The 24,942-nt window shown below is 40.7% G+C and overlaps 1 protein-coding gene across 1 annotated transcript; it reads right to left on the reverse strand.

Annotated features, from left to right (window-relative positions):
• Positions 1 to 2,566: 2,566 nt before the first annotated feature.
• fgf8a (fibroblast growth factor 8a) lies at positions 2,567 to 8,652 on the reverse strand. Its single transcript, XM_036574273.1, has 5 exons — positions 8,000 to 8,652; positions 7,861 to 7,897; positions 6,938 to 7,118; positions 5,128 to 5,234; positions 2,567 to 3,670 (listed from the first exon to the last, which is right to left on the reverse strand). The coding sequence occupies exons 1-5, from the start codon at positions 8,029 to 8,031 to the stop codon at positions 3,395 to 3,397; spliced, it is 633 nt and encodes a 210-aa protein (XP_036430166.1). The 5' UTR covers positions 8,032 to 8,652; the 3' UTR covers positions 2,567 to 3,394.
• Between the last annotated feature and the right edge of the window lie 16,290 nt (positions 8,653 to 24,942).

Consider the following 24,942-nt stretch of genomic DNA (forward strand, 5'->3'; position numbering starts at 1 on the left):
AGTTCTTATGGAGGAAATCCTGTGTATTGTTAAACAAGAAAGAAGATAAAAATAAACCTATATAATGCTTATTTCAAAATGTTGAGGTGGAATGTTACAAATAATGTATATTTGAAGACATTTAACTAAAAAAATAACTCTCTTTCCCCATATCGACTGTCTGCTCTGTATTTGGATGCACAGTGTGAACAAAATACTTCTACTGTGATTATACTGCTACTTTTTTCACGATTCCATTTCCCCTAAAATTTATAAACATTATTTTAATATGGAATACTTTTAAAAAAACACTGCTGATTCAAAAAATGTTAAAGACTGCATTATTTTGACCTTTCAGTATCATAATTCATCAAAACATCCTCAGCAGTACTCTGGGACTACAGTCAAGTATATATACATACACCCATACCAGGTATACCTTTATGTGTACAATAATAATGTATGCATTATATAATGATATTTAATGTATTCTCTGCTTCATTTCCTAAATGATCAGTGAATGCACTCCTTATAAAGTACTATCCTGAGGATTTGGTTATTCTAGAGGTCAGTGTAAGTTTCTACCAATGGGCTCAAGTAGAGTTGAGTGTGGCTAGAATACGTAAGTTCCTGTACAAAGGCTTAGAAATGCTGTGCTGCAGAGAGCCCTGCTGAGCTACTGGCCTTTCCACAGGTTTGACCCCTGCACCCCAGGTCAGCTACTAGCATAACATGAGGCTGACCACATGGTGGACTGCACCATAAAAACTGTCAGGTTTTACTAACATACCTGCAAAAATACACATACTAGACACCGAAATGCATTTTTTCAACATAAGAAATGAGTAATTTGAGTGAAATCATAATATCTATCTATTGCAGTTATATATTACAAACTTAATGTGATAATGGTTCACTGTCACTAGAGGGCCAAACTGTTAATGCATTTAGTGCTAACCATAATTTATATGTGTTACATCATCTCATTATGTCTATATTTCATGGATCATTTTATTAAACAGAGCGATTCCTTTGCATTAATTTTTGTGCCAGGCACAGAGGATCCATTAAGGATCTTCAGCTCTTCTGTGCGGCACTCGACCTCCATCCTAATTCTTATTTGCTTAGTGTCTTCTGTTCCCTGATCTTGGCTTTTGGCTTCTTAGGACCCTGTCCGCAAACACACACCGCCATCCACGAACAAAACAGACTCTTTCAATCAGATTAAGCTACAGGGTGTTAAAGGTCTAAGATTAAAGAAAAACACCTGTCTGATGGCGAGGAGCCAGGGCTGAGGAGCTGCAGCGTGTCCAGTTCAACCAAAAGAGAGGCCAAACAGCGCTGGACCCCTGTAGAGACTGCCCCACTGAGCTGTTGACCTGTGCTGAGCCACTCCAAACAGACCGGGGGAGATGCCTTTACATGCTACCTTCATCTCTGGCTCCACCGGCCACTAACCAGAAGGGTTACACAAACAATCGTGGTATTTATTATGACGTCATTACATAATGGTAAGCTGTTCAATACGAGACTACACTCTTTGTAGGCAAAAGTGTTGTCTGGAACAATGACATAGATAAACCATGTTTGGTTCTCTAAAAAAACATTCACTTTATGCTTTTTACCCCCTATATGGCTAAGACGTGCCATTTCCAAACTTTTATTAAACTTTTATTAGGTGTAAACTTATTACATACTTCTATAACTTAAAAAGCCTGTTTGCATTGTAGGCCATGTAGTTATAGAATAGTAAGCCTTTTTATTAAGAAGTTAAAGAAGGTCTTTTGTAAACGCTATAGACAAATGTAAAGAACCTCCACATTTAAAGTTTTTCCTAGAACCACACAGTCTAAGCCAAGAATCATTTAGAAACATTTATTTTTGAACACCTATATCATGGTAAACTGACCCCCCCCCCTTTAAAAGATGTTGTATGTGGACATGCTCACTTCCGTACAGTCAATTCCTGGAAACTAAGTCACAAAAACAGCCCATTTAGAATGAACTGTTTTTGTGATGTCATTAATCCCACATTAACCTGTATTCACCTACTCTGTTTACAGCAGTTTAGCCCCGCCCATTCACACTAAAGTTATAAGGGGTGTTTTAGCATGGACTGTTTTTTTGAATGAGGCACAGTCTTAAAGGCACAGTAACAAAAATAAGCTATTTAATTCTAAGCAAGAGAGGTTGGATGTTCTTGTAAAAAAAACAATTATGTTTGTTTTTGATACAAGAACCTACACAAACCTCATAAATGAAAAAAGGACAATATACAAAAAAGTGCAGGACATGGGCCCTTTAAGAGTGCAGTTTCCTGAAGCTGAGCACCTCTTTGCAATTTGATTTTTATATTTGGTAGAAGCAATCTAAAGCATTCTGTTTGGCTGTTTAAAACAGTGTATTGGGACATATTGTGCAGAATAATGTTAGCACCTCATTTTTAACTTGCATGTTAATTTGATACAGGCATGTGCAGTTAAGGGAAGCTATTTAGACTCCCCCCCCAAATAAAGCTGCCGTGACAGGATGGCATGAAAGTCAAACGAAGAGCATAAGATGAGAAGAACGAAGAACTATGTACCAGTATTCTAAGGTAAATTTATTACACATTTTTAAATAAATATTTCCATCATTAAAATTATTTTACACATCCTCAAATAAAAAATATATTTATATATGTATAAAAAACAGACAGACAAAATGCAACAAAGAACAAAAAAGGCTTTCCTACGTTTCTTACAATGCATTTATACACCTTGAATTTACAGCTGAAACCACGGTAGGAAACATGTGATTATCAAAATGTAGCTGCCACAAATTCTGTACGGATTTAAAGCTGTGTTTGCTTTAACTGTGTTTATCTCAAGAACGTTTCAGAACCAAGAACCAAGAGAGGTTACTCAGATGAGCTGGGTGTCTTATCACTGGGTGGTCGAGAGGTGCCTTGGCTGTATGTGTAACCGAATACAGCCTTCTTTTGTCAGTGCATTCTCTCAGGCCCTTCAAGTCCCCATGAGCAGCAATATGAAGAGTATAAATTACTCTAAAACTGTCAAAATACAACAAAACAAAACCAAAAAGAGAGATGGTGAAGTCCACACACTACTAATATGTCAGCTCTGCCATCTGACATGTATCTCAAGTCATGTGCTTCGCTTTCCTAAAATTTTACACAGGTCAGTACTAAAAGTCTGGAGTACAAAAATAGATCTCTTTTTCCTTGTTTTTTTTTTCTTTTGCAGAGTGTTTTTTTTTCTTTCTAAAAAATCATTAAAAAACAAACTAATTGTTAGGTATATTAATGCTCAGTACAAAAACTGTTTTAGGAGTCCATAAGAGGAGATTCTGTTCATTATCTGAGATGGTATTTTTCTCTCCCTCGCTGTCTCCCTCTTCTCTCCTGCTTCACTCTTCAGCGCTCTCCTGAGTAACGGGTGCGTTTAGTCCGTCTGTTGAAAGGGTAATTGATGAAATCAAAGGGTCTGTGCTCTGCAATGTGGTGTCCTTTGGGCAGCCGCTTCATGAAGTGGACTTCCCGCTGGTGTTGCCTGGTTTTGGAGCCCTTGCGGGGTCTTCCTTTGCGTGTGAACGCCATGTACCAGCCCTCGTACTTTACATTCTGGAGAGCCGTGTAGTTGTTCTCTAGCACGATCTCCGTAAAAATGCAGTCTTTCCCCTGACCGTTGCTCTGCGAAGAAGAAAGAAAAACAGAAGATTCAGAAACCGAGTTGTTTTTTAAGTCCAAAAAAAAGGTAACACGATAAATTATTAATGGGAGATCTGAAAATCTATCGAAAGGTATTTGCAGAAAGTCTGCCCCAGTGTAGAAGTGAGGCTTCCCCACACGCACACGGCATATGCTTAAGTCATTATAGTTCAAGATCAAGAGAGAGAGAAATGACAGCGGTAACCAATGACTTTCCCCCTTCGGTAAACACCAATGCAGATTCATCCTCTGAGATAAATGGTTTCTTCCACCTTGGGCTGCTCACAGGTCAATAGTTTAAAGCTTTGTATTAGAGAGGAAAATATTTTCATAGATGCTTTAATTTTACATTCTTGTTGGCTATAGAAACCTGACTATGATCATAACATTGCATTTATCAAGACATGTCTAAGAAAAATACTAGGCCAGTCATCGTCTTCTCACTGTATGGTCTGAATAGAAAATCACTGACATAACATTATTGGTCCTGATCAGTTATTTTCTTCTTAAAGAACTTACCAAGGAAAAATACAGTATTTAGTTCTCAATCAATCCAATACTGATTATCAGTAACTTCTATAGGGGTTCTCACTGTATGCTCTGAATATTAACTGACATAACATTAACGGACATAGTCAGTCATTATGTTCTACAGATCCACTCCTCTCAGGAAGTGCATCAGCTCTGTGCCATACCAACAGAGCCTCCTGAGTTCAGCCTGCCAAATCTGCAACACGTCAATACCTTAAACCGGGCGTGCAAACCTATCTCCAACCTCTAAACAAAAAGGGCCATTAAAAATAAACCTCACATCCATCACCAAAAACATTTCCTCTTATATCCACCAATAAAAAAACAACAACAAACAAAAAAACTCTCTCATGCAGGCTGTCGTTGGGCGGCCAATATGTCAGATAGCATAAGATCAGGGGTGCCAAGCAGATGGTCCACCTGGCAGGGTGCTGGGAGGTGGGGGCCGAGTCTCCATCCCACTTTATTACCATTCACAGCAAGAAAGAGGCACAAATCCACCCTGGAACAAGAGTGCCCGGCTAAAAAAAGGAGGAAAGATCCTATTCCTTACACTCCATATCCCATACTGCAACCCAGGAAAGGCCTTGGAGCAAACTGTAAGCATTTACCAGACAAAAGGAGAATGTGTCCGAGGAAGCTTTTTATTTGCTTACAACTTTCTCTCCACCGGATGTTGTGTTTTTACTATCATAATACTTCATAGCATGAACGGTGGGAGACGTGCACTCCATGCGACAGAGTAATGTTCGTTCTCTAAATACAAAATTTATTTGATGCTTCTTTTCAGCCCACCATTACAACCAATCCGAACAATGCATCCGCTCAATCCCAACATTGCCGAATATCAATCTGTGTCACAACTGGAGCTGTGACAGGTTTTTCTTTAGTATGTGTTTTCTGCTTACCTTGCCAATCAGCTTTCCTCTTCTATTCATGCAGATGTAGAGTCCTGTCTCAGCTCCTTTAATTCGGACTCGGCTGCCAAATGTGTCTGTCTCCACAATGAGCTTCGCTGTAGGCATACAAATATAAATTTAATTTGTAAACTTTTGTATTTGTCATCTTATCATGCAAACATTTTTTTAGCATACTTTCTATAAGAAGTCGCACATGCACACATACACTCGCAAACCCACAGGGGCTATTTCTCAGGATTTATGCAAGTCTAAATTCTTTCAAAATGATAAAAACAGGTGGACCTCAATTCTTCAGCAAAGAAAAAAGCCACCCTGGCAATGCTGTTGAGGTTATTAAAATATATATGCACATCTTTTTAGCATACACATTGAAATCATCTTCATCAGATGCTATGTTTGACTAGATAATCAATTTAAAAAATTCAGAACATTCAGATTTATAAAGCTAAAATTAAGTATTCATGCCAAATGCACAGCACTTAGTTGTATAATAGGCAACATTTTTATCTGATAAATTCTATAAGTGAAGAGATGCTGAATTAGTGCAAATGAACTAACATTTTTTTAAATAAATAAATCCATCTTGATCCAAATAACCATCACAATCCAAAAAGTCCTCTATGCAAGTGTCCTGGAAAGATGGTTTCTATGAAAGTCACCCTCCCACGATACATGTTCTTCATGCCAAGAATTAGCACTTGCGGCCCCTCTTTGATTCAGCTCCCATGCTCTCAGTGATCGTAAAGAGTTACGGTTCAAATGGAGGGGGTCAGATAACCTGCTGGTGCAGAGCCTAACCACAAGCCCATGAGCTGCAGTCAGGCTTTGGCCTGAGCTAACAACCCTGCTGTCTCTGCAACATGCTCAGGTGACATGGATGTCACCAATGCCACGCAGAGCCAGAGCCAGCATTTCCTGAAATACCTCAACAGGACTAGTAATTACAAGGCTTTCTGATGTGTGGAAGCCACATATGAGAAAGCTGCAACTGGAGCTTATCCAAGACCAAACATACCGCACATTAAAGGAGCAATGGAAACTTGTGTTTCTAGCCTACATAATTACAACTCTATGCAACACACTGAACATCAAGAAAATTAGTAAAAGTTTTTAAAGTAAAAAATTTAGGGCTGCTTTCCTGGACGAGGATTAATTTATTTTAAATAGTAAAATCACCAAATCCTATATGGTCAAGAGTAGGATTAATTTCTGTCTGGAAAACTGGCTCTTAAAATGCATTTATCTGTCAATAGGAGATGTGTAAATGCATAAACAAATAGTGTACATATTTTGAGAAATACTGGAAAAAACCCTGATTGTTTGAACAAATTTTGTCCAAAAATGGTCTCCTTTTCAAGCCGGACTATTTAGTTACTGCCTCTTGGGCTCCTGAAATACTAAAAGCCCTAAACGTGAGCAACACAAATGCACATGTAAAAGCCAGAATTGCTCCCCACATATTTTCAACCCAGAGTTAGTTCAGAAAGAGGAAGGAACGTTATTCAGGAAATGTTCAGGAGGTTGGAGTAAGATGAGTCTTAATGGCTCTTCCAGACTCCCTCTCTAGAGAGTCACCTTCAGAACAATCTAGAATCCATTTAACATTTTTTACACGCCACAATTTCTTTTTCAGCTTCTTTTTCAATGCCCGCGTTCCTGCGTCACCTCACAGCCAACCAGGTAGGCAGCGTCTATTATACATTACGACTTAATTAAGCAACAACAAAAAAAAAGTCCAGAACTCACAAACCACAAAACACAGCATCGATCAAAAACGCTAACATGAGGCTGTTCTCACCATGAGCGTCTCCATCCTCGGCCATGGCGTTGATCTTTTTGTTGGCCAGGACTTGGACGTGCTTGCCGCTGGTTCTGCTGTAAAGCTGGTAGGTCCGAATTAGTCTCCGGCTCACACGGTCCGTCACCCTACTTTGCTCATTCACATGCTGTGTAAAATTAGGCGGGGACTGAATGGTTACCTGTCAGAAATTAAGTACGACATAATCAATACGTGCAGAATTGCCTCATTAGGCTTTGGCAGAGGCCTATAAATTGTGCGAACATTAAAAGGACTGCATACAGTGAGCCAGCAGCGAGAATTGCATGAAATTAATAAATGTGACGGCTTATTCATTTCACTCTAAAATCAGGCTAGAGCCTGTGAGGAACCGCTCTAGCTGAGGTCCTCCAGCGCAGTGCTGCGTAAAGTTTTCCTCCGCGCGCCCTGTGCGCTTCACCTTGGCGCGGTACCTGCGGGCTGCGGCGCGTGCGGCGCGAGCCCTGCACTGCGAGAGCCAGCTGATCGCTAACGAAATCTACGCACGCACGCGCACACTTTTCTCTTCACTTTTGCATTTGTAACCAATGACCAGTGGTGGACTTTTGGAACTCACAATTTAGACTTTTCCTTTTTTTAACATGCTGACTATGCTTTGGTCTACACGTGCACTATAACAGGCCTACAGTACAATAAGCATACTTGCAAAAGAAGGTTCTTTAGTAAAGGCACGGTTCTTTGCATGGTGAAATCGTTCTTCAGATTGATGGAGAAGGTGTTGTATATGGTTCTATATAGAACTCACAGTTATCTTTACTAAAGAAAGATTTTTAAGTTTTTTTAGTACTGTGCCTCATACTATGTAATTTCATGCAATTAAAGTCTGGCCATATGACATACCATAACAGCAAAAACTGTAATGTAATGGGTGTAAATCTACATACCTGAGCATAGTAGCAGAACGCAAAGAGGTGAAGAAATCTGGAGAAAAATAAAACAGAGAGTCTCAGATTAATAAACTGCCACCGAGCAAACCGCAGGGTTTAAATGCGTAAAAGTGCGCAGGACGCGCAGGATACTCACAGATAACTTAATCGTGACGGAATGAATCTCATTGTGGATTGAGGGGAACGGGCCGCAGAGATAAAACTCAGCGCACCAGATTAGCGCGTGATGTGAAGGACAGATAACAGCTCGGCTCTTCCACTGGACGCAGGGGAGCTCCTCTCAGCCAAAGCCTGCGCGCGGACATCCAAAAGCGCGGAGGCACAAGGCGACGATCCGATCAGCGGGAGGACAGGAGAAACGTCCGCTATAAGCAGAGAGACGACGCTCCTTTACGAAGTCTGACTTAAGTGCACTTAATGCGAAAATGTCCAAGCTTTCCAAGTTACAGTACACAAGTCGTGATGTTACTACTACATGTAGTACACTGTCTGCACGAAGAAGGAAAAAAAGTCAACCAAGCAAAAGCCAAGTCATGTCGTCCATCAGAAATGACAGTAAAAATGCTGCCTCTCCGCGCTGAGTCGTCGGTAAGCTCCAGAAGGGAGTCCTTGGACGTGTGTGTGTGTGTGTTTATTTGTATGTGTGTGTGTGTGTGTGTGTGTGTTCCCGTGCTGGATGTCAGGCAGCAGGAGCAGGACGGTGCATCCCGTGCTGATGGTGGCTCTCTTCAGGAAAGCAGTGGTGCTGGGACTCAGTGGCCTCCTCTCTTATTCTCCCCTCCTCTTCTCCCACTGCCAGGCTCCAATGTCAACCCCGCTCGCGCGCACGGCCTTGGTTCAAATGGTAGGTTGGTCCTGGAGGAGCAAGCCCCCTCCTTTTTCAACAGAACAAAAGCGACAGCCCCACCACCACCAAACACCTCCTCCCTCCCCCTGAATTTAAAGTATACTTCACCTGAGTTGAGGAGCAGCTCTATCGGGGAGTCTAACTCTGAGCAAGGGCGCGAGGGATTCACGCTTAATTGGACTATATTGATGAAACTCCCTCTCATTGACTGTACGGAGCAGATTGAGCTCCTATATAGAGATATCCGAGTCAGCGCGCTGCTGGCGCTGGGCAGAGCAGACCGCGTGTCAATGAGATGGCAGCAGAACGGCCCAAACCGAGCGAACTCATCCCAGCACTCTCTCACTAACCAGGGCAGCAGGTTAACTTAGTTAATTTGGATCCGAACCTCAGGATTTTGTGCAGTGGCGCACACACCCACCACCCCTCCCTCACACACCACCACACCGCAGCACTCGCTCCCTTGAGACTTGTGTATTGTCAAAGAGAAGTGTGAGACATTAAAAGGATTACAGACGATTAGCGTTTTTAAAACGTCACCCTTCTTTAGCTGCTCCCTGAAGAACGACACACTTTTATTACCTTCTTTTCTGTTTCTCTAAACATCAGTCCATATTCTCAGTGAATGTTGGGGGAAAATGACCAAATTACACCGTGTTAAAATTAGAGACGCGTGAAGTAACTTTTCCCCACTCGTCAAATCATTTTGATCGTTTTATGCTAACAAAAGGTCAACTCAGGTCATCGTTCGCAAATTAATCATCCAGTTTGACTTCATATGTAATCGCCATAAAATCACTGCACTCCACCCTCCACCTTTGCTGATGGCCCGTCATTAATTAGGCCACTTCCAGCGCGCATAAGCTTTTTGCAGCTATTCAGTTTGTTAAATAGCCCAAATGAAGTATGGCCGACGCCCAGAGGCTGGCTAACTTAAAGGGTTAACTATTTACAAGCGAAACTTTTTTGATCAAGACATGTTCGTGAGATTGGGCGAGTAAATGGTCATGTAAGGCCCTAATGTCAAGATTGAGTTAATTTACATAATTACTGCAGATCTAGGACGGAATATGAAGAGAAAACTAGTGGGATGATCAGGTGTGTAACAGAGCCTGACCCCTTCGAGAGAGAGATCAGCTTGGAAAAGCAGGATTAGTAGGATATTGAGGCATTCTGTGTTATTACCACAAGGGGGCGCCACCTCAAGATGGCGTTTCAATTACTTCGATTTATACTCTGGTTCACATGTATTAGCAATTCAGCAAAAAATGTAAAAAAAAGTATCTTGGTCGTTTTGGGGATGGGTGGCAGGAGAAATGAGTATGCCAGCAGGGTTAAAGACAGAAAGCCCAAAAGCCTGTCTGCAGTTTTCCAGTGGGAACTCTTGGATGGCATTCCCTCCCAAAAGCAAACAGAGTGAAGGGCCCACACATGCACACTTCTCTACTTCCTCTGTTTCATGCTTTGCAGAGTTGTTGTTTTTCCTCTTTTAACCTTTGATGTGTGTGCATCGTGTTTTGTGTTGAAGTGGCCCAGTATTAATGGCCCATTAAAGTCAACAGTCTGACTCCATGGCTGAGCACTTCTGCATGGCCTAAGGCAGCACTGGGCTCCCCATTAACCCCACATCCAGCTCTCCGTCGCTCACTGCCTAACCAAGCAGCAGGATGACTAACATGGGAATGCACTGCTGCTGCATAACCCACTGGGCAGCGGGACAGCCCCGGCAAAGAGAGGGGGGCACTAGGAGATATGAGAGAGAGCAGTCATTGTACCACAACATTGGCACAAACACGCTGGCCTTTGAGACTACGTCCGTACACTGTTGTATCGAATCACCACAATACAGGAATCTGTATTATAGAATGGTTGTTTTGTGTTTGGACCATTCTACCGAATTAGTTCAAACTGCAGTCCCTAAAAAAAAAAACTTATTTTTTTTGTATTCAGACCTTAGATATTTACAAAGGTTATAATCTATTTATACCCAAGCCATTAATTGAAAAAATAATATGTTAAATATATACAAAATCATCACTTATGGGATATTTTCTATTGGGAGACTGTCCCAAGCCCTAATCCCTAAATTTCAACTTGTGAAAAAGATTTCCTTTAAAGTGGAGTTGAAATATTTATATTTATCATGAGTTTAACTTTAATAAAAGGAAAAAAAATCTGTCCTATGTATTCATGTCACTAATGACAAACAGAGTTTGAGTCCATAGGTGGAGCCGTATTTTAGCCACACCCTGAAAATCAGTGTGTAACCGTAATAAATGTCACTACCGAAACACATTTTCTGCAATGAACTTAACTTTTTAGTATTTTAATGGAAAAATATTATGTGGGTAGAGCTGTTCAAAGCAGTGTTTGCTAGTCATGTACTGGCTAGTGTTTTTAAGTTATGCTCAAACTTAGCTAAAATTATCACTACCGAAACAGTCACTACCATAACATTGTTATGACTGTTTTGGTAATGACAAAATGCAGGGCTGCCAACTTTTACATTTTTGTTAGAGCAAGATTTCAGCATGCCAGGCCTGGCTGTATAAATACATACAGGTAGAATTTTTGGTTAACCCACTCATAAAATATTAGTCTGTCACATTAAGTGACTTGATAAAGAGTGACAACATTTAAGCCTTCAGAGGAGCAAAGACTGAAAGCTGTAAGTCCTGTTCTAGTTCAGCCCTGATCATTTGTTGTTAGCTCTCCACTGCACTGGTCAGCCTACTCTAATGAAGTCAGAATAGAGTCCAATTACAGAGAATACCGAACACAGATCAGTTAAAAAGCTCCTGTTATTGGTAACCAGCAGAATCACACAGTTGATTAGTCTTCCACAGACATCTCTCATTGGTTTCCTGTTGCTATGGATACCGGTCCCACCCTCACCGATCTGATGTGAATGCGGCAGTGACTGACTAGCTGGTGTGCTCTGCTTTACTTGTGTTCAAGTAGTCCAGTGTTTTTAATCAGTAAAGCTGGCGGTGAACAGTAAAGTGGAAAACTTTAAGAGTGTTCAGATTCATCAGGTCGTTTTGAGGAGAAATGTGAAAATGTGTGAGAAATGTCAAGTGAGAGTGTGGGATTAGACCTCAATGAATAAGTCTTATAGTCAATATATGACAGTTGGTAGCCCTGAAAATGAAATGTCTTGTAATCCAAGGTGATACAATATATGTTTTGCAAAATTTTGGAACATATCAATTACCAATTAGTCATTTTAATGCAGTTGTGTTTAGAACTTATGTTTTAGAACTGATGTTCTTCTGTTTCCTTCATTCAAATGAAATATAAGCTGAATTATTTAGTTAACTATAGCAATATCATATTGTGATATGTAGGTGCATCTCTCTTGCATTATCTTGTGGAATGAGTGCACATCCCATGCATTACATTGAGGAAAGAGCATATGTTCTATGTGTATATCTTTATGCATTATCTTGTGAAACAAGTACATATCCTATGCTTTATACTCCAGAATGATTGCGGTTCTTATGCATTATATAGTGGAGCAAGTAAATTGTTATTGATTTAGTCTACTTTGTGGACATAAGTGTAAGTATGCAAAAGTTTGGGCTTCCCCAGTCAAATAAACAGTAAAAGTAAATATAAGTACACATCCTGGACAGAGAACACAGTTAATGCAATAACAAGTACTGTTTATTTGCTGAAAAAATAAACATATTGGGGAAAAAATAAAACGCGGGCTGTGCAAAAGATATGGCACATTTATACTCTATGTTTTCTATTTCTTCCAAAACGTTAACTCAAATAAATAGAATTTATGCAATACAATTTGAAGAAAATGCCATATTTAAGTTCCCTGTAAAAGAACCTATTTTCATGTAACTGTAACTATATCATATTGTGATATGCATGTGCATCTCTCTTGCATTATCTTGTGGAATGAGTGTGCATCCCATGCATTACATTGCAGAAAGAGCATATGTTCTATGTGTATATCCTTATGCATTATCTTTTAAATCTTTAAATATCTTTTTTTGTCTTTTAAAATCAACAAAACATGTAATTTGACCAGGGAGTATTCAGACTTTTGCAGGTGACTGTATAAGTGTACATGTGTGTACATGCAGGAGGGAGACCAGATCAGGCCAGAGTGAGACTCCAGTCAAGCACATTTTTACCCTGACAGTGTTGACAACCATGTCTGATGAAGGCAAGGTGTTACCCGGTATGTGATTTCTGAATAGCTGAAATATTTGTTGTAGGGTTAGGTTTTTACACTTTGATACCAGTTTTGATTCCAAAGGAATTGCTTTTATTCATGTAAAAATATGTATCAGGTGATTCACAGCACAGCTTGAATTGTGTATTACTGAAATGTGTTACAAAACAGTGTTTAATTACTTAGCATATGAAGGAGACAGTTTTTTATATTACTGGTCAGTAAATCAGTATTTTCTCTTGGGTGCTTGTGATGTTTTTCAAGACAAACCAAATCAAACCTTATCTCTAACAGTCACTTCTGGTCTTAAGGGCGTAGCACCACACACTGTCCTCAGTAGGCTAGAATGAAAGGCAGAAAAAGGGACAGAAAAGCTGGAAACAAGTAGAGAGAATTAGTTTTGGTGCTGAAGCAGAGAATTAAGAGGACAGAGGAAGATAGAGTGATTATTTTTGAGAAAGACAGAGTGGTAGGATAGAGAAAAAGGAAAAGAGAGAGAAAAGGAGGGGGCAGGGCTGGAGGAGGACCCCCACGGTGCTCGAGATGGATGTCGATGCTCCTGGGGTTAAGAGGAGGGCAGGCAGGCCCTGTGCCTGGCTGCAGGGAGTGGGCTACCTGCTGTTCGCCTCTGGGGCCTGATGGCTCTTCCAGAGCGGCCCAGAGTGGGACAGGAGGGGCCGAGGGGTGGAGGAGAGGCTCCCTGTCCTGGAGCCCAGCGCCCGTCAATCCAGCACGTCGCCTATGACGCCGGACGTCTTCCGTCGCCCATCGCCTCGCCACGGTAACGCTCGACAGCACCCGCTTACAGTCAGATACATCAGAGAGCGGAGCAAGGGAGCCAGCAAGACAAAACACACCCCAGGGAAGAGGACTCATTTGAGTACCAATGCTGCACTGTGCCGACTGAGGGGCAGCGCCATTGTTCTCACTTTTAAAGTGTCCTTTCAGAGGGCCTCAGGGTGATGGACAGGCGTCACAGCAACACACACCGGCAGAACAAACCCAGAGTGAGGGACATGTTAATTGGAGGGAGGGAAGGAAATGGATAAACAAACACACTAATGGTGAGGAACCTCGACAGCAGAGCCACAGATTAGTACAGAATGCAAAGAATGCGATTGGCCCAACGCAAGCAAATGATCTTCAAAGTGAGGTATAGTGATTTGATTTCATGGAGCCATTCACATCTGCTTATGTATGTATGTGTGGGGGGAGCCTGTGGGAGTTAAAGCCCAAATACACAAACATGGCAACAATAACCCCTCAACAAATATCAGTGGCTCATCAGGTTATCATGATACTACCACGGAAGCTCTTTGAATAAATCTCATAAAAAAGTTACAGATATTTAAGGAACGTTATGTAGAACTTGTCTGTACATGGTTAAAAACAACATTTCAGTTTCTACAATGGATCTACAATGACGACTTCTTGGTGAGAGAAAACTTCAGTAAGCACAAGAAACAGATTTCCATCTATCAGCCCTCACCTTCTCAGGAGAGGGAAAAGAAAAAAAAACTTCACACACTTTTTAAAACTCAATCATGTAATAAAAGCTGTGAAATCGTTTGACCACCCCATTAACGAGCAGTCATTTTCCTTGTTCTTATCCCTCTGTAGCAACAGCACTAGAGGAACACTCTTTCGCAAGTACAGAGCTCGTTAAATAAGTACCTTCTAAAATATTTAGCCATATGGAGGAAGGTCTTTCCCTGGCATCTACTTATGAAAATCTCTGGCTGCAGATACAGTAACATATTCCCATACTTAAGTCAGTGTTTTTTTCATAGCCCCACTGGGTTCACCCAAATATACCTTTTTTTTCACTGAACATATGTTGGTAATATGTATACCATATGAACATGTTGAACAATATGGTTTTAGCATCTAGCATTCTGCCATTGTTGAAAATTTGTCTTACCCCCTCACACTGCTTGTGCTCCAGCTCAACCCAGTACAATCTACAGATCAGTTTATGCCAACTGTTACGAGATCATTTGCTTTGTACCGTAATATCAGTTTATCATGTAAACAATTCTTTCAGCATTTCATTCTTTTGAGGCTTTTTTCTAACACAAGTAATGTTTTCTCTACAGAACATTCTTATGTGGTCCGTAGCGCAGAATGTTCAGTATGGGTTGAAATCAAAAGTCCAAATATGTGCACTTTGGTGTGGTTCCTACTCCAAATTCCTACTTTCTGTTATTATTAATTCTGTGGGGGCAGCACTGTATTTGGTCTAGGGGCTGTGGCCTGGGCTGATGCGAGCTTGGCGGCTTTACTCCATCAGACAGGCTGCATGGCTCACTTCTGGGTGGTAACTTAAAGAGCAGCATCATGCTCTGTTTAAAAGCCTTGGTCGGCAGGGGGGTGAAGGCCAACGGTTAGCCAGAGATCAGGTCAGACCTACCACCTGACACATGCATAACCTCTCTCTCCTTCTCTCTCTTTACACTGCAGAACCAGAGGCCTGATCTGTACTGTTGTCTGGCAAAATTTCAGGTATTACTGCAAACATGTAGCTGAAGTCACTTTACATTTTTTTGCACTTTGTTCAGACGCCTTCCTGACCCTTTTGATGAGCAGTCATTTTCCACTCTAGATTAGCTCAAAGAAAAAATCCAGTTGATACAGAATCTTTATAATATGCAGAGATTCTTAAAACTTTTAAAAGGTTCTTTTTGCACATCTCATTAAGGGAGAATTTCACAGATTTTTCAAAATATCCACATAATTAATTTGTTAAGAAGTCAACAAGGTTATTGATAGTGGTTTGATGTGGAACGCTCCATTCTAGAACAACTTAAGGAATCAGAATCGTGCACAGTGGTGGTCATAGGAACCAGACACCTGAAGAGTTTAAAGTTCCTTCTCAGAATGTTATTGCATGCAACTGTTACAGATACTCTGTATACATATATAGAATGTATATTATACATTTACTACTATTTTTCCATGATCAACATTAAATATAAAACCTTAGAAGACGTGTAGATTCACTTTTTGTTTTAAATAGTAAATAAATTGTGTCACAGACATTTTGACCCCTGGCTTCTATCAGCACGACTATAAATAAAATTGGTAATATGTTTTTACAATTAAGCATTTCACATCAAAAAATCTGAATGAATTTGATGACATCTCAATGACTGAATTATGCAGATATTTTGAAAAATCAGTGAAATTCCCTTTAAAGGACGGAAGTGCAGAAACCAAAAGTAGTTCCTCCATGACACTACTCCAAAAAAATCTTTTTTGACAGCTATTTTCAAGAGTGTAGAGTGAATAATCACAAACTTAACTCTTCTCAGCTGTCACACTCACTGTTTGAGTGTTGGTGAGTGTTGAAGTCACCAAATCTTTTAATTATGCTTGTTTTGTTGGAGAACTTAATGTTAGCAAGACAATAATCAAAATCTGTCAGCCTGATTTCATTATATTACATATTTTCGCATGTTTGAGTGAGTTGCATCCTGCAAAACAACAACAACAAAAAGAAAACTTTGAAACAAAACTTTGTTTCATTCTGTCAGCAGTTCTCCAGAGCTTTAACAGAAGAAAAGCAGATCTTAGACAAGGCAGGCATTCTTGACTCTGTGGCTCCTGTGGCTCTGGCATAAATACATAAATATGACTGATGTCTGATGTGACTTCAAAATAAAGGCCAGAGGCATTTTTTGAGGATTAGTGTTTGATAAAGTTCTACTGGACATCTTTGGCTAAAATGATGAGGAAAGGGGCTTTGAATAGCTCATATAATCATCCTGTCACGTTTAACCTCCCTGTCCAACACCTCACTCTGTCCCCTCAGCCTAAGGCAACACCAGGCTCTACATATTACTCTTTCACTATTTTTCACATTCTCAGGTCTGGGGTCCATTTGTGAGAATGTTGTGTTGGACTCCCTCCAAGTGTTGCCCCGTTCTCAGTACATTGACCATTCACATTCCCCATTGGCTTTCCACTCCCCCTGCCCTTTTGCTGGGCTGCTTTTTACATCTTTACTCTGCTAATACAATAGGCCTACATGATCAGCAACACACACACATGCGCAGAGGCAGAGGCTGTAAAAACACTGGCAGGTCACCACTTCTTGATATTAGCAGTGAGGAGTGACTGAATGTCTGAGACGGCTATGGGCAGACTCAGTTTACGGCGGTGTAACTCCCTGGGCTTAGCTGTGACATAAAAAGGCACGTTGCCACAGGAGTGCGAGGAGCAAGCGCTGAGGGTAAACGAAACTGTGCGGGCAAAGGTGAACGCCACCCTTTGTGTAGACGGAGCAAGGCTGGGGGAAAAAGCGTGGGAAATTGTTCCCACTAGCTGGCAAATGGCGTTGCACAGACCTGCGTGGGTTTAAAGCCACAAAGTGACGGAAGCTTTTTCGCTTTCCCCCAACGTGCTATAGTGTGGCGAAGTGCAGAGCTCCAGCATGAGCTAGTGCTAGAGGTATTTCATTGATTAAAATCCCAAATGTGTCCAAAGATCCTATTGAACACTCGCCCCATGACTGTCCCTGCTGCCTGCTTAGGTCAAACAAAAACCTATTTGTGAATGTGTGCGCCTTCAGTGTTCTAAAATGCAAGTATATTATGAAGATCTTCTGGCTGCATTCCTTTGAGTTCCTGCAGAGCCAAAGCACAACTACAGTGCAATCAAACACAGCTACTGCGTGCTCTGAGCAGAGAGTGGCCCTGCGGTGAGGCCTCGTGGTTTGGGGAGTTTATCTGTAATGTCCGGAGAGGGGACTGTCCACGGCAATCACGGAAGTTGGATCGGAAGCTTGGGTGTTAGGGAATGTAATTCAGCAGTCTCACTTTTTGGTTTTTGACTTGAGCTGCAAAAGTTTCCAAAAAAAGGATAGGACACTCATCTCTGAATGGGTCTCTGTGCAAAATCTTCCAATTAAATTGAAAAAAAAAATGCAGGTCAGTGACGCTGTCTCAATCTAATTTCATTGACACCTCAGTTATTATTGTGAATTCTGAATGACTTGTAATTCAATCTGTTCCAGTACAATAAAGTGGCAATAAATGTGTGAAATTGAATTAAAACAGAATAAAGGGAATTAAAATGAACTGGAACTGGCAGTGTATGAACTCAATGTCCTCATTCAACACTTCGCACTTACTTGAAACTCATCATGAAACAGGAGACTCCTGAAGACACTGCAGAGGGAAAGACCAGAGCGGACAAAATACAATACTTCTGGACTTGGGTAAAAGTAGGAGTACTCTTGGTAAAATATTATTTGAATAAAAGTACAAATATTTTATCTACTTGAGTAAGAATACAAAGGTACTCAAAAAGTACACTCAAAGACCATTTGCACGGTTAAAGGGTTCTTTGCATAATGAAAACGTTTCTCAGATGGACAATGTGTTGTATACGGTTCTGCATAGAACCTTTTTGAAAAGGGTTCTATATAGCCCCAAAAAGGGTTCTGCTATTGTTATGATGTCAAGCTTGAAACAATAGAAGAACCCTTTTCGGTGCTATATAGAACCCTTGTCATAAAGGTTTTATATAGAACCATATACAACACATTATTCACCCTGAAGAACCTTTTTTCATGATGCAAAGAACTCTTCAAGCATGCAAATAGTTCTTTGAGTGTTCAAGGTTCTACATCGAACCATTGTTATTACTAAAGAACTATTTGTTTTAAGAGTGTAACATTAAACAGGCTGTTTTTGTTACCGTAAGACAGATATATGTACATTATGTTCGTTCTGATTGGCTGCCCTGTATTGTGCATGCTTCAGAAAAGCAGTCCAGGCTGAAACACTCCTTCTAACTTCAGTACGAAGGATGGGGTTAAACTGCTGTAGGCTAAATATGCTTTTGATTTTTGTGACCTCACAAAAAACAATGAATTCTAAACAGGCTGTTTTTTGCAGTTTAGTTTCCATATATGAACTGTAAGAATGAGGGAAGAGGATGGTAAGTTGTTAAACTTTAACAGTGTTTACATATTACAGCAAACGTATTTTACAAAAAGCAAGGGAAATTCATTTTTTCTTGGCATGGGCCCTTTACGGAGACAAGAGTGACCGCAGATGTAAAAAACGAGTTGGCTGTTCATGTCTGAAGTCACGCACGTCTCCATAATTTAACTTGTTCATCAACATAATATTACACTGTGTCTACAGTAACACAAATTACTTACACTTTTCATACTTAAAGGACCCATATAATAGAAAACATGAAACATTTCCTTGCTTTTTAAAATAATATATATAGGGTTCTATATAGGGTTCTTCTATTGTTACAAACTTGACATCGTCACAATAGCAGAACCCTTTCGAGTGCTATATTGAACTCCTTTCAAAAAGGTTCTATATAAAACCATCTACAGCATACTCTCCATCAATCTGAAAAACCTGTTCATGATGCAAAGAACTATTTAATTATACACTCTTAAGAAAGATGGGTCTTCAAGGGTTCTTTAGTACAGAAAATGTTTCTATAAAGAACCATGAACACTCAAAGATCCCTTTGCATGATTATTGGGCTGTTTGCATCAGGAAAGCGTTCTTCAGATTGATGAAGAATGTGTTGTAGATGGTTCTATATAGAACCTTTTTGAAAAGGGTTCTATATAGCCCCAAAAAGGGTTCTTCTATTGTTACCAGCTTAACATCATAACAATAGAAGAACTCTTTTAGATGCTATATGGAACCCTTTTCAAAAAGGGTTCTGTATAGCACCCAAAAGGTTCTTATACAGCACATTCTTAAGAACCTTTTCATGATGCAAAGAACTCTTTAATCATGCAACAGGTTCTTTGAGTATTCATGGTTTGTTATAGAACTGTTGTCTTTACTAAAGAACCCCTGAAGAACCATCCTTTTTTCAGAGTGTACTTTAGAGTTCTTTAATTGTTCATGGTTCGTTATAGAACTATTTTCTTTAGTTTAATCAGCTTCTCCTTTAGCTGTACAAGTCAAGTGGCCAGGTCAAGTTATTGATCTGAAAATGCATAGATTTAATCAAGATATGAGCTGACCTGCGATGGTCTGACCAACAATACTGTCAGCCCCTCCGGACAAACATCGGTGTGTAATTTCTAAAATGTATTTTTTTTTTTATTTTGAGATCATGAACATTTGCACAATTCATTATACATTTACTGCACTTTCAAACACAGCTTTGCTTAACATTTAATTAATAAACCTGTCTTCAAGCTGCCATTGTAGATTTTTAATGAGTGGGACGGCTGTACAAACCCTGCAACCCCAAATTCCTTTTTTTGACAGTACTAATGCAGTTTTATGTCTTTGTGTCAACCTGAAACAAGCTGCCAAACTATGCAAAGAAAAATGATATACCCTTGGCAACATTTCAATAACACATGGCCATGTTAGCAAAGTGAGTATTTATTGTTCTCCTGGCTCAGATGGCCAGATATTTCTTTGAACTGTTACATGGTCTAAGTCTCCTGAACGAAGCATGATTTACAGTCTTGTAAACACAAGAGAAGTGGCACTGAAAATGTTTTTCCAAAGGCAATAACGGTAGTGTTTCTGGTACCGGATTATGTGTATTCCCAAAGGCCTTCACCGGCAGCTCCTCCAACATGCTTCTATCACTCCTTCGTCACCTTGACTCACAATTTCACTTTTTGTTTCTTCTAGTAAAACCATTTTTTTCTTTTTTTGTCTACCTATCATGCTCTCTCCCTCTCGCTCTCTGTCCAATGTGTTTCACAGCCCTTTTCTCTTGCCCTATTAAAAGTCGCCTTTTTAATCTCGGGCCTCACAGACACTCAGTTGGCCAGAGCAGCTGTGAAGACAGGGTTAGGGTAAGGGTGACTCCCACAAAACCGGGAGGAAAAAGGCAGCAAAGAAGAAGAAAGAGATTTCAGTGGCCCACTGGGAGTCTGACTCGTCTCTCAATCATCCCTGGCTGAGCTGCAGAGAGAGCGGAGAGAAAGAGAGAAGAAGAAAGAGAGAGAGGGAGAGAGAGAAAGAGAAAGAGAGAGATGTCTCAGTGCATCCCCGCTCTGTAGATCATGTTTCAGCTGGAGGCCTCTCCACACTCTCGTCACAAGCACGAGACGCCCCCCCTCCACCACCCCAACCCACACTTTGGTATTACTATTTTTGTAAGGATTTCCAATGACTCATGTAATAACATATCTGAACATTGCTAATTCCTACACCTAACCATAAATGCAACCTCAGCAGACAAAAAAAAACACTTTTTTAGGCTGTTTTAGCTTTTGAATGAATGAATGAATGAATGAACAACATTAAAAATGATTTCCTATCAATGTGAGGACATTTGGTCCTCACAGAGAGCTAAATATGAATATGCACATACAAGCACACAGAAATTGTTGTAGTCTTCATAGACTGTAGTTCTTCAACAATCAGATGAAAGCGATGTCACTTCAGCGATGTCCCCTACACAACTGGTTACAGACTAACAAAGTTTCACCCCAATTAGCAATACAGAAGGGAGAGAACAGAGGAGAAGAAATGGACCATAGACAGGCACAGAGCAGAAAAGGTGGGTATGGAGAGAGAGAGAGGGACGAGAGAAGGTTGCAAGCCATGCATAAGAACACAGAGTGACACAGAGTGAGAGAATGAATAGATTGAAAAAGCAGAGAAGCGGCAGGTCTTGCAGGAATTTGAGGGAAAGGAGAGTTGAAAAAGGAAAAACAGCATGTAGAGAGCTGTTGTGTTTATGTAGTCCTCTTCAAAGGATAGCTTAATTATTTTTCCATGCTAAGTACAACAGCATTGCATGTAGGTTCAAATCATTTGCTATGATTCACTGTGACACAAGGAGAAAAAATATATGATGCCACCCTACAGTACACTGAGCATATCACTAGTGTTTCTTTTTTTAATTATAGAGTGCTCATTTTACAGTCTCAATTTGGCATTTTAACTCAAATAACACAGCACAGCAACAAGGCCATTGCACCAATCAAATTGCAGCAAAATGTATGCTGTCCATGATTTCTATTAGTAACCACTAAGCTAATGTATGATGACCTACAGCAACCATTCCAGACTGGGACTTTAAGGCTATGTTAAACAATTGATCATTCATGTTCCTTTTCTGGACTATATGATAAAAGAATGTATTGCTATTTAAAATGTTTTACATTATGAAATAAAACTACTTAAACAAAATAATAAGCTTTGAAAATATCTGCAAAAATACACCTAAACAGCCACCACATTCCCACTCATAGCAATTTAAGTCATAAGTCAGGCTAACATAACACCCCATGCCACTAACGCCAGCTAACACAAATGTTCAGGCAGTAAAAGCTCCAGTGTATCCACATTGCTCTGAGGTCAGTCACAGAGGCAACCCAAGCAGGGTGAGGCCCTGCCACCCTCACGCCTCGCCTGACCCCCAACCCCTCCTGTCTCTTTGCAGCTGTAAAACCATGCTGAAGCATCATTAGCATGGAAACAAGATGTTACCTACGCAGACAACCTGGGGAACCAATTAGACGTGACACAGGCCTGGCCCAGAATGAGCCCCATGTGCTCTGCCTTAACCTCTGAAGTATTGGATGACCTTGCAGCAAAAAGGCTAAGGAGGGAGCCAAGGTGTGGGAATGCTCAGGGTTCACTCAACACACTTCAGCTACACTTCACCAGAGGATTTCAGGCCACTACACACTTTCATACCGCTGAATTACAAAGCCACTGGTTTACTCTATGGATCATAATTTTGGGTTAACACTTAACTTTTCATGATACAAAAAACTCAGCGATATTAGTACAAGATGATGTGGGAAGCTGAAGGACAAATCCTGGAGGAACCAGTGGTCAGAACCTTAGAGAACTAGTTATAATAAGAGGATAGGATGCATAAATGACGCTGCTTGGACAGACAACAGGCAGTGAATGGCCATCGTGTACAGAAGAGTGCTTATCTCTAGCAAAGACTTAGTCTGTGATTAAGTGGGATATGAAGCAAGTTCTATTAAGCCAGATTAAGTGACATGCTTAACTAGCTACCTCACAGAGGCCAAAGCTCAAGTGGGACTAGGTTGTCTACTGAACAGAGAGCTTGTTAAAAACAACAGGGGCTTGTTAAACGTGTCAACATGGCCCATCATGAAGAAGAGCTTTTGCTGCTTTACAGTATTGAAGAATGGAGGTGGATTTGTTAGATCAGATTTAGTGTATTAAAAGAGTATAAATGTAACATTTTAATATAAATGTAATATATACTGTGGCATGATTTTGTCTATAAAAGTAAGTCTCACCAATTTATTGATTACAGAGTAAACAAGTGTGAGATCACTTATGTTCTTCTTACAACGACAGAGTTACAAAATATCAGTATATTATCATGATCTTCGTAAATACCTAATTAGGTAAACCTGTGCTATTTAGGACGGCAGTGGCTTAACTGTCAGGAATGCTTTTAAGAATGTTCAGTTGGACAGGGTAAAAGCAAGAGGGGTGGGGGAACAACAGAGCATTCCACAGGCATTCTCTCTCTCTCCCTCTGTCTCTCCCTTGCTCTTTCTCTCTCACCCTTCATACGTCAATCAGTCTTGTTATCTCTCCACTCTCACCCCTGTGCCCGCCTGTCTTCCAGTTCGAAGCTGTCGATGTGTTAATCACCCTGCTCTGCTGACAGAGGGAGCCAGATATTTTAACGTCCTGATAACCCTGCACTGGACCCTGTCGTCCTTCTCTCCCTTTCCCTCTCACACTGCCCTGTCTCTGGGTCTCAGCCCTCTGCCCTCTCCACCACCCAACCACCCAACCTCCTTATCACAGCCCCCAGAAATAGACCCCCAGGGTCAATGAGAATCTTTGTTGCCACCTACTTTGTGGCCACCTTGAAGGAATATTAACGTTGCATTTTTTCTTGACAGCAGACTTGTTACTGCCATACCTTTCACTATTGGTAATATTTAGTGGTGTTTTATCCTTAGAAAGAAACTAAAGATGGAATAGTTGTGGAATCGGAAAAAGTAATCATAATAGAGTCCTACGACAGACTAGAATGACAGTAGCCGATTAGATATTGTCAATATTGTTCAGTTATTTCAAGCTGTTCTAACTTTGTAGTGGTGTATTTGAAATAACCACACTATAACTCCATAGCGCAGTGGGTAAAATAGCCACAGTAGCAGTTTATAGTCTTCCATCATTATCAAAACTTGATTTATTACTGACATTATATTGACAGGAAATAGATGTGGATAACAAATGGAGAGACTGAATGGGAGTTTTGATGTATTGGCAATGGGGAAAGGGAGGAGGGACTGGGGAGGAGTGGGGGGGAAGTCATTGAAATAAGACCTGTTTTGGCAAGTAGTTGATACATTTGATACGGAACTCACTGGATCCTCGACATGAGCTGTCAGTGTGCTAGCAGGGGAGACTTATCAATCACAGGCCTTCTATCTGCCTGCCTGTTTCCCGGAGCCTGGGGATGCCCTGTTTGTGTTCAACGAGGTCTGTAAAGCTGAAGGCTGCGCTGTTACAGCAACCCACCCCCTCTGACTCTACAGCCAAACTGGGCTAGAGCGACTCCTGGCTTCAGCTCTCCATGTTTGTGGATGTCGCTTTCACGTCACTATGTCACCTCACTATGTCCCTCTGAGGACTGACAAGGACAAGCCAGAGACAGAAAGACTCTTAAAAATAAAGGTGCCAAAAAGGGTTCTTTGGAGTGATGCCATGGAAGAATCACATTTGGTTCCCTAAAGTACCTTTCAAAGGGTGGTTCTTTCAGGAAATACTTATGTTAATGAGATGTGTTTAGGTGAAGAACCTTCACATAATATAAAGGTTCAATATGTTTTTCCTAGAACCATATGTTTATGTCAAGAACTATTCAGGAACCCCTATAGTGCTCAATGTTGCAGAGGAGTGGCAAGGGTCCTGTCACCCACCGGTTGAATGATGTGCCAGTCCAGTCCCACAGCTGTGACCCAGAGTGGTAGGTGGCTTTGCAAAAGCTTTGGGGACAGAGAGGCAACCCGCCGGCAATTGTTTAACACCCGCAGAATGAATATGTAAAGCGCAGCTAGCTCATAAATACA

Source organism: Colossoma macropomum, unplaced genomic scaffold (assembly GCF_904425465.1).
Source record: "Colossoma macropomum unplaced genomic scaffold, Colossoma_macropomum, whole genome shotgun sequence".
In the NCBI taxonomy this organism is placed as follows: Eukaryota; Metazoa; Chordata; class Actinopteri; order Characiformes; family Serrasalmidae; genus Colossoma; species Colossoma macropomum.